We start from the raw sequence: 9,623 nt of genomic DNA, 5'->3' as shown, positions 1-9,623 counted from the left end.
GGAAGGTTTCCAGATGGATATGCGGAGCAAATCCAATCTCTATATTCCAGTTAACTTTTAATCTATTACTAAATTAGCTGATGATTATTTTTTTAATGATTGATTAATCACGATTAATCGTTTCAGTCCTAGATTTTAACCAAACAGCAGGAAGTGATGTTCTTGATGTTTCTCATATAGGAAACCTCTAGTAATCACACAGCTGCTATTAGATTAACATGAAATTTAGCGGATAACTCTCTACCTGCTTTAAGGTGACACCTCAAAAATAAAGAAAAAACAAACATTACCTGCAGATCCAGGCATCGATGTTCATAGGATTCAATTTCCCTCTTTAAAGCAGATATTTCTTTTTTTAATTCATTCTGCAAATAAGCAGTAAAAATAGAAACTTTTTATTAGAAGGAATCTTTTCTTCAAACAGAGCCAGCTGGGAGGAAGGTTTTCCTCGCTTGCTTGACGTAAAAGCAGTAAAAATAAATGTACCTCATGTTCCTTTGTGAATTTATCCTCCAGACTGAGGAACTCATCCATCTCCTTCTTCTCCTTCAGCTCCTGACAGAGAGCAGACTTCTCCTTTTCTAAACTCTCAGTGTGCTCCAGGAACATCCCCAGCTCCTTCTTCAGATAGTCTCGCTCAGCAATCACTTTTTCCTGGGGAACACATGTTTCAAGTCATTGGAAATGTTGGAATAAACTTTTTCATTTTACATCAAATGACTAAACAGCATCTGTCTAGGATTGGACCCACAGTAGCTACAGCATCACACCCGTTTCCTGATAGGGAAATCTTTCTAATGCGGCCAGAGAGGTGGCCTCCTGGTCTGTCCTGGGAAAGCTTTCATAGATCCAGCATTTCCTCTCCTAACCAAACACTGTAGTCACTTGTAAGCAAATAGAAAATGTGAAGAGGGGCAGGCACTATAAACATCATCTATGGGAGCAGTTGGATCAATTGTCAAACTTCCACAGGAGGAACTAATGTCTTAGTTAATAGCAGCTCTCTCGTTTTGTGCTGTTTTTCTAAAATGGAAAGTTACCCCCCAGCAGCAACTCTTACCTTCTCTAGGGCCAAGCTTTCACACAGCTGAAGGCTCTCTGCAAAGTCTTTCCTCATCTGGAAGACAGGGCATATGCAGTGAAGAGAAAACTCTACATTTATAGAAACAAAACTATTAAGCCCCATCTCCACTACCGATCCGTGCCGAGTTCTGACCCAGCTTGGATCAGTTAACCGTGCTGAGCTTGGTTCCCTACAACCGTTTACACACCGCGCTAGCAGTTCCTCGCCTCCTAGTGGCGATCTACGGTACTACTGAGAGTCAGGAGAAGAAGGCAGCCTTTGGTGAATTTACTTGCCAGAATCAGCTTTTGGGAAGTGGATACGACAAACTATAGTCTAATCAGGGCTTCCAGACGCAGGAAACAACAACAGATGTTGAGGTTCATCACACTGCTAAGCATTATTGGAAATCATGTGGCACAGTAGGAAGCTAGGATTTCTATGAATGTCTGAAATGTCCGGATTACAGAGGCTGACTGTAAGGAGATGAGGCGATCTGCTCATGCGCTCTTTGTTATCAGAGAACTGATCCAGAACTGAACCAGGCTGAGCCCTACTGATGAACTAGTACCAGTTTAGAGCGGCTCGGTTGTGTCTGGCACGGTCCGGTTCAGTTGTGTGTGCCATTTACACTCAACAGTTACCATGGTTACCATGCTCGGACCGATCTCAGCACGGTTTCAAACGGTAGAGTAAATGGGGCTTTATTGTCTGCTGTCTGGTTCCAGCCAACCATCTAAGAGGAGAAGTGAGGCTACCTGCTGTAATTCAGAAGTCTGCTGCTCGCTGCTTAGGTCTGAACCGCTGGAGTCCATGTTGACACTGGTTTCCAGTTTCTTCTCAGCTTCCGTTTCCAGAGCCTTCTTCAGCTCAGCAACATTCTGCTCTGATGCTTCCAGTTTCCACAAGGCGTCCATCTTTTGCTCCGTTTCACTTTGCAGCTGCGTTTTCAGCTCTTCAAACTGCTGCTCCAGTGTCTGCATCTTCTCCAAAGCCTCTTGCTTCTCTCGGACTTCATTCTGCAGCAGCGACTCCACTTCAGATAGCCTCAGTTCTGTTGCCTGTATTTTCTCTACAGCCTGTTGTTTCTGCAAAGCCTCTGACTGGGTCTGCAGCTGCAGCTCTGCTTCTCGACCTTCCATCATTTCTGCCTTTCTTACGGCCTCCTCTCTCTGTTGACTCTCAATTTCAAGTTGCAACTCCAGATTAGAGATTTTGGCTGAAAGTTGACACGTCTGATCAGAGGACTGTGGGAATCTGTCGCTGAAAAGCAAAGATAAAAGGTGTGTGGTTATGAGAGGCAGCTTTGTGACCCGACTTAAAGAAAACCCCTGAAACAGACCTTCCTCCAGAGCTGCGAACAGTCACAGAGCTCTGACTCATCTCCATTTCCTCTGATGGCTCCTCAGGAATCTCAGAGTGGGAAAAGAAGTCCTCATCCGATGCTACAGAAGAGCAAACCATTAAAAAACGATTCACAAATCATAGGAGTGTCTTACTTCTCAGTGGCTTTACATTGATTCAGGGAAGAGAGGCGATCAGCTTTCCTCTTGCGGCTTAAGCTCATGTTCATGTGAGACGGGCCGTCGTCATCCTCGTCATCATCACAGGCAGAGGGATTGGCAAGTTTGAGCATCTTTCCTCCCCAGGTCATCCTGCGTTTAGGGAGCTAAGCACAGAACAAAGAGCAAAGGTCTCTGAAGCTTCTCCTGGTGAAAACTTCAATGTTTAGGCAACTGGAGGTGGAGTTTTCTAGAAAACCTTTCTCCTCACCCTGTCTACTTTTAAGGCTAGGCTTAAAACTTTCCTTTTTGATAAAGCTTATAGTTAGAGTGGCTCAGGTTATCCTGAGCTATCTCTATAGTTCTGCTGCTAAAGGCTTAGACTGCTGGAGGACATAGGGACCCCTATTTCATCATTCTATCTCTATTCTCCCACTCTGCAGAATCTGTTAGTTCAATCTCTAACGTTCTGCTCTCTCTGCTTTTTCTCATAGTAGCTTCATCTGGTCTGTTCCTGTTTGGCTGTGACTCCATCCTGGAGAGAAATATCAGCTGTGCTGCTGCCATCAACACCTTTGGTTCTAGATGTTGGAGATCGGCCTGTTTTTCAGTGTAGTCCTGTTTCTCTGACTGTGACTAACTGGATGTGCTCTCTTCACCCTCTGACATGGGAGCTGGCTCGGAGCTCGTCTGCCTGGCTGTGTGTTTCCTGGACACACATCCAGCTGGTTGACACTGAGCCTGGTTCTGCTGGAGGTTTCTTCCTGTAAAAAGGAAGAAACCTCCAGGAACCTTCACACCTTCAAACCTTCGAGGATTGCCTTCGAGTTGATACAATCAACTATTTTTCCTTAGATAGAAAAGTTAAATCAATCAGACTGGATGATCTGGTGAACTGGAAAGTGCCTTGAGATGACATGTGTTGTTTATTGGCGCTATAGAAATAAACTGAATAGAATTGATCCCTCTCATCCTAGAGGCTTTCTCAGTTCTAACTGATAGAGGTGAGCACTAGGGTTAATACACTCCATGTGTAATAAAACAATTATGGAAAAAACTAAACCTGGCTCTGATCCCTCCCTATAGATGGGGAAGTGGACATGCAGGCTAATCTGCCCAGAGGGGGGGGGAGCGTTACCTTTGGTAAATAGACCAGTTTGGAACCGGTGACCAGCAGCTCAGTTAGGTTTCTGATTCGATCTTCTTGTTCTCTCTGGAGCTGCTCTTTTTCTTGGAGCAACTGAGAAAGAACCTCTTTCTCTGTTGCTGTGGTCTGAGTGACTGAAGACACCTGGAAGAAATGTGCAAACATGTTGATCCGGAGAAAACAATCCGACAAGTATGGAGTCAGAAAGGGGTCAAAAAGGTTTGCAAACGTATACATCTAAAGTTGAAACTGATAATTAATGTCAAATTTTTATCTTATAATCTGAGAAAGTAAAAAGCAAACATAAAATAATAAGAATGTAATCTACATTCTTCCCCTCAGCTTGAAAGAAACTCCTGAAACTGAAAAGGGAGTTTGAAAGTAAAAAAAAAAAATAGAAATGGAAAAAAATGGATTTGAATCTGAAAATATAAAATCTACAACTTCAAAAAATATGATAAATAAAAAGAAAAAGCTTAATTAAAATACTAAACAGAATTTAGATTCAATTTTTATCTTACGTTTGCTTTTTTAGTTTCTCAAATACATTAAATATCAACTTCTCTTTTTTCTGTTTTAACTAAGATTTAGACGTTAAACATTTTGACCCCTCCATGACTCCATAGAGGTCAAACCCAGAGTTCCTGGTTCTGTCAGCCCAACACTCACCTCATGGAGTCGACGTTTAAGGTCTACGATCTCATTGCGGTACCTCTTGAGCAACGCCCCATCGTCCGATACCTCCGTCACATGAGGATCATTCTTCATTTTCTTGGCAGTGCTGGCAAACTATTAAAACACATTTATAACTTGTTAGAAAACTCATTGTAGGGCTGAATGAATTTCTCCTTTAAAAAGAGTCTAAAAACTAAGTGGGTTAAATAAAATGATATGGACATGTCATAGGACATTTCTAGGATTCCTAGATCTATGCACAGAGTCAGCAAAGAACACTTTTAATAAAAAAAAACAGACCAACTGCATGAACAGGCATCATAGTAAGGTTTGAAGCACTTCAGAAGACATAAAAAGGAACCCTACATATTTTCCAATTAATCAGCTCCTTTAATCTTGGTCCCGTTCCCACTGCAGACCAATGTGGCCTAAATCCGATTTATTGGGCCTGAAGTGCTTCAGCTGAGATTCTGTCCTGACTGTGAGACCAGACCAAGAATCGGACTTTTTCAAACCCCATCTGGGTCACATTAGTAAGTGGTTTTAAGCTGATACCAGTTGGACCTTTTGGATCAGACTGCGGTTTGAACGGCAAAGTGACCCCAATAAGGAATTTGTGTGGCGATGATGTCACATGGATGACGGCGTGGTTGGAGGAGCACAGTGGATAGACAATGAGATTTTGGAGTTAAGTATTTGAGTGGATACAGCGACCCAGCAGAGTCTTCAGGGGTCTCACTAAAACAAGTCAGTTGACTGAAGCGGCAGCCACTCATTTCCTCAGAGAAATGCATTTCGCTGCGACTGCTCCTCCAAAAGCCGCCATTAATAGTTCAGCACTCCGTCTCCTTTTCTGAAGCTTTAAATCCACCCAGACACACCGACTTCTGACATGTGTCGTTATTGTTTTTCTGCATGCAGGTCACCTGAACAGACCAGCAGCGTAAACGTAGCCTTTGAGGAGCGAACATCAAACCTCCCGTCAGTTTCCTGGAGCAGACGGCATTTCATTGGTCTCATTCAGCAGGCCTCTGCTAACTGAAGACTCCCCACTGTCCTGTTTGTTTTTGTTTGTCTCTATGTCGCCCTGCGATGGACTGGATGGAGTCCAGGGTGGACCCCGCCTCTCGCCCGTAGAGAGCTGGAGATAAACACCAGCACCCCTTGAGACCCTGCTTAGGCTAAGCATGACGGAAAATTGATGGATCCATTTAGTTAATAGAGAAAAAAAACAGAACATGTGACATTGGGTAGACCTAACAAAAATAATAAAATAACCTTGAAAAAAAAAAAAACTTAAAACTTCAGTTTTGGATGATAAAGAGAGAAGGTAAAAAGGTGGTGATAAAAACAACTCAATGGGCTCAACACACACGGAGCAACAGCACCAAATGGGCCCCCAGGTCACGCATCTCCCAGAAATATGATTGATGATAAAATGAGAGTTTTTATCTTTAAAGCAGGCTGTGAGAGAGAACGCACCAAGGATGAAAAACTAAAAGATGATTTGAGTGGAACTGGTTGAAATTGATATAATATTGGAGGGCTGGATGGAATGAAAGCGGCTGCAGACTCTCCTCTAAGTCAGGAGCAGTTGATGAAACCTTTATTGATCGCTTTAGTTTAACTATAAAAAGTTTAACTGTTTGTGTCAGAAGCCTGTATTGAACTGTCCCGTGGACAACCGATGGTGGACAGGATATGACCAGAGAGGGAGCGGCGCCTCCAGCAGGTTTATAAAGACGTCCAGCATAACTAACCTGCAGGGTGCTGAGGGTCTCATCTAGACACACAGGAGTGATGGTGCTGATGATGACGGTTTTAGCGTTGCCTCCTAACGAGTTCTGCAGGATGCGGGTCAGTTTGCTATCTCTGTAGTTGGTAAAACCCCTGGAAGACATTCAGCAAAACAAGTCAATCAGTTCACTCAAGAATTTAATGTCTGATGACTGAGAAAAGGAAACAGTTATGATTGTATTTAACTCTAAAGCAGAACTCTGCTCAATTTATCTACCTTACTGTATTTGAATTACATTTTTTTTTACTAATCTAAAAATACAAAAATCAGAACCGTTTTCTTCCTATAATTTGATATATATTAACTAAAAATAAAGAAAACTAAAGCCTAATTCTGCAAAGATGAAGAATTAGCTGGTTTATAGTGAGTTTAGAGTTTGTTTCTTTTTCTCTGAACATTCACCGTTACTCACTTCTGGCTTTCATCGGTGAGTTTCTTGATCACCTGTCCAAGTGTGAACAAACTCAGATTGATGTTACAGCCTTCTTTAAAACGAGTACCTATGGAATAAATACAGTTTTAAAGGAGTAAACTCCCAATATGTGTGTAATGGTGGAATGTGAGGTTAAAGTTGGTGCTCTACCTTCCGTCTCCGTTTGGCTGGCTCTTTCTGATCCAGCTAGATCCACCAAGTTCTAAAAGACAAATTTAACTCTGCTTTACCAACTTTAAAGACTTCAGAAAGAGAAAAGGAAAACAACAGCTTACTAAATGGGAAACGATAATGGCTCCATCGGCGTTTTCCCCTGACGCCGGATCACTCCTTTCCCTGCTCTCCAATATCTAGATGAATGAGTTAGAAAGTCAGAAATCAGTCCCAAACTCTCCATGTTTCATTACATATGGAGCTGATCCTCACCATACGGAATATGGTGTGTGAGCGACTGCTGCGCTGGTTCATCTTAGTCTTCCCATAATGGCGGTTCTCTGCAGAGACACATGATGCAGAATAAGGCTGTGCTAACACGCCGTTAGCAGCACAGGCTGCCTGAGCAGCAATGCAGCAAACATGAGCTCCTACTCTCTCCTTTCTTGATCCAGGCCAGGGCTTGCTTTGAAGTAGTAACCAGCTCCTCCGTCAGGTCGGCCACGTAGATGGTTTTCTGCACAATCAACACAAACCCGCACTGATCTCTACAGGGCCACCATTAAATCACTTTATCAATACAGGGCTTTAAAATAAAAATAAAAAACTGCTGAAACAAAGTGTTGCACACAGCTGCAGCCTAAAACATGTAAAAAAAGAACATAATATAAAGGAAGAAATCAAATATAACAAATTCAAACTCAGTTGCTAATGTTAAAAGTCAAATAATAGTGAGGAAGTGTTTGTTCCCTTCTTGATTTCTCATTCATGTTGTCACCCTACAGTGTTCATTTATATTCCAGGATATAAAACAACATACAATTTACTATAAGCCTCTAAGGTAAACTCTACATGTAGCTTAGAGGCTTAACTCTTTTTAAATAAGAATAGCTCACTAATAAAAATATTAAAAGTGGAGCATTGAACCAGATCAGCCAACATCGGGGACTCAAACCGTGCTGGGAAAAAAGAAAAAGGAGGTAAAAAAGGTTTGGCTGGCTGATCAGTAAGAAGTTAGACAAAATTACAAATTTGACAAAATGCAACATGAAACAATATGTCCAGTAAAACCATTAAAACACAGCAATATGACAGGAAATGCTGTCAAATGTGAGGCTCAGTGAAGCCACAGGGCTATTGGAGCATGCAGGGAGCATCTGTGCAGCTTTTCCCGTAGCTGGAAGCAAAGAGAGGCTAAATTCTCTGTCCTGCCCCAGTTATTCAAGAAGGACTACCCATGACACCATTTAGTTCTAATATAGGAACTGCAAGTCGCAATGTAGTCCACAATAATAGCAATCGCACATTTTCATCAAATCGTGCAGCACTATTTCTGAGCATTGTGTTCATTTCAATGCCTGCATTGGTTTGGCTAACGATATGTGGACGCCATCACAGTCAGGGTTGTAATCATTAACAGATGAACACCATGTAGATCTAAACATTATACTGAGAGGGCTGTAGTGGTCAGCTTCTTCTCTTTTTACTTGGCAAAAATGCCGACGGAGTGAAATCCATAGATCCCTGTTTATTTAACTTGACTCTATAGTTGAATAGTTTGTTCACACGACTGCATTTCTAGTGTTTATCACCAAATTCATATCAAATAAACCCAATATTTAGATTTAGTGTCTCTGGTGAGCTACAGTTGAGCTCCAATGTTCTCATCGGATACTTTGAAAACTATAAACAGGAGCAGGAGAGCAGGTGTTTGCTATCAAACCTCAATAAGCAGCACTGAACAAAGCTTTCAAGCCTTTTAATATTTTTTTTAATTCTCAAACATTGAAGGAGCAATGGGATAAAACTAATATTCTGTTGTTCTGCTCCTTTTGCTAGTAGAAGGCTTTATAAGTAAAGCTGACGCTGACTTACATTGATTGTTTCCCGAACTTCCAAAGGCTTTCTCTTCCGGCTATCCACCAGCAGATCAGTCACAGTTTCATTGTAGATCTCCATGTAAGACACTCGCAGAAGGAATTCTTTTTTGGGAAACTTGAAAGAAGAAGGAAATCCATTAGGACTGGACAGTAAATCCATAATTTTAATTAGTAATGTGGCCCATCAGGGCAAAACATACGATCACATGAGGGAGGGTTCCACTGAGATACACACTACTTACATTTTTAATAGTTTGGAAGACATCATCTACAGCCAAAGGAATGACTCCAGGATTGCTATCACAGCCCATCATGGTGAAGGTCTTCCCTGAAGAGGTCTGACCGTACGCAAATATGGTTCCTGTCCAGCAAATGAAAGAGATATTTCACTACAAGCCACACAGAAGAGAGATGCTACTGTTCTGCCTAAACCAGGCATGTCCAAAGGTTTTCCTTTTTTCAGCACAGCTGGTTTCCATTGACGGCTGATCAACAGACTTATGCTGAACTGTAATAATCCCTATCAGCCACGTCGAAGCAGAGAAACCTCTAAAGCCTGCAGAACAGCGGCCCCTACAGGACAGACTTTGGACATGCCTGGTCTAAATGTACAGGATCAGCTCTTTAGGTTCCTGTCACACCGTGCTGATTTATCCAGCGTCTGCCTGACGTCCCAGAATCTCCTAAAACGCTGCCATACGCTCAACTTTCCATGGATTTTTTCTATTCTGGGCGTATAGATAGAGTATTCATGATGACTCCAGAACTTCTGTCCAACGACAGCCTAACTTCTGCATAACGCACGCCAGCTAATGCCCATGAAATGATGCACAACCCAGTGTCCTGAGGGGCGTCATGAGCGTCATGTCTGCTAGGAAGTGTGTTGGTGGTGGGCGTGAACGCAGGGAGGATCCATCACTCTCACCCTCTGGCTCACCCTATGATGGGGATGAAGTCTGGAGGAGAACTGAC

General features: G+C 42.4%; 1 protein-coding gene across 1 annotated transcript in view; it reads right to left on the bottom strand.

The window, feature by feature from the left end:
* Positions 1 to 9,623, bottom strand: part of cenpe (centromere protein E) — a 42,029-nt gene that overhangs the window by 29,018 nt on the left and 3,388 nt on the right. The window contains exons 4-19 of the mRNA XM_015390619.1: positions 8,894 to 9,012; positions 8,647 to 8,766; positions 7,207 to 7,288; positions 7,045 to 7,112; positions 6,894 to 6,968; positions 6,769 to 6,820; positions 6,598 to 6,685; positions 6,148 to 6,277; positions 4,382 to 4,501; positions 3,704 to 3,856; positions 2,579 to 2,732; positions 2,406 to 2,508; positions 1,822 to 2,326; positions 1,061 to 1,117; positions 487 to 654; positions 291 to 365 (exon numbers count right to left, since the gene is read on the bottom strand). Coding sequence (XP_015246105.1) covers positions 291 to 365; positions 487 to 654; positions 1,061 to 1,117; positions 1,822 to 2,326; positions 2,406 to 2,508; positions 2,579 to 2,732; positions 3,704 to 3,856; positions 4,382 to 4,501; positions 6,148 to 6,277; positions 6,598 to 6,685; positions 6,769 to 6,820; positions 6,894 to 6,968; positions 7,045 to 7,112; positions 7,207 to 7,288; positions 8,647 to 8,766; positions 8,894 to 9,012 — 2,069 coding nt within the window. The remainder of the gene's footprint in view (positions 1 to 290; positions 366 to 486; positions 655 to 1,060; positions 1,118 to 1,821; positions 2,327 to 2,405; positions 2,509 to 2,578; positions 2,733 to 3,703; positions 3,857 to 4,381; positions 4,502 to 6,147; positions 6,278 to 6,597; positions 6,686 to 6,768; positions 6,821 to 6,893; positions 6,969 to 7,044; positions 7,113 to 7,206; positions 7,289 to 8,646; positions 8,767 to 8,893; positions 9,013 to 9,623) is intronic.

Source organism: Cyprinodon variegatus, unplaced genomic scaffold (assembly GCF_000732505.1).
Source record: "Cyprinodon variegatus isolate N-32 unplaced genomic scaffold, C_variegatus-1.0 Scaffold506, whole genome shotgun sequence".
In the NCBI taxonomy this organism is placed as follows: Eukaryota; Metazoa; Chordata; class Actinopteri; order Cyprinodontiformes; family Cyprinodontidae; genus Cyprinodon; species Cyprinodon variegatus.
The sequence above is the reverse complement of the archived record's forward strand: the minus strand, read 5'-3'. Positions and strand labels throughout refer to the sequence as shown.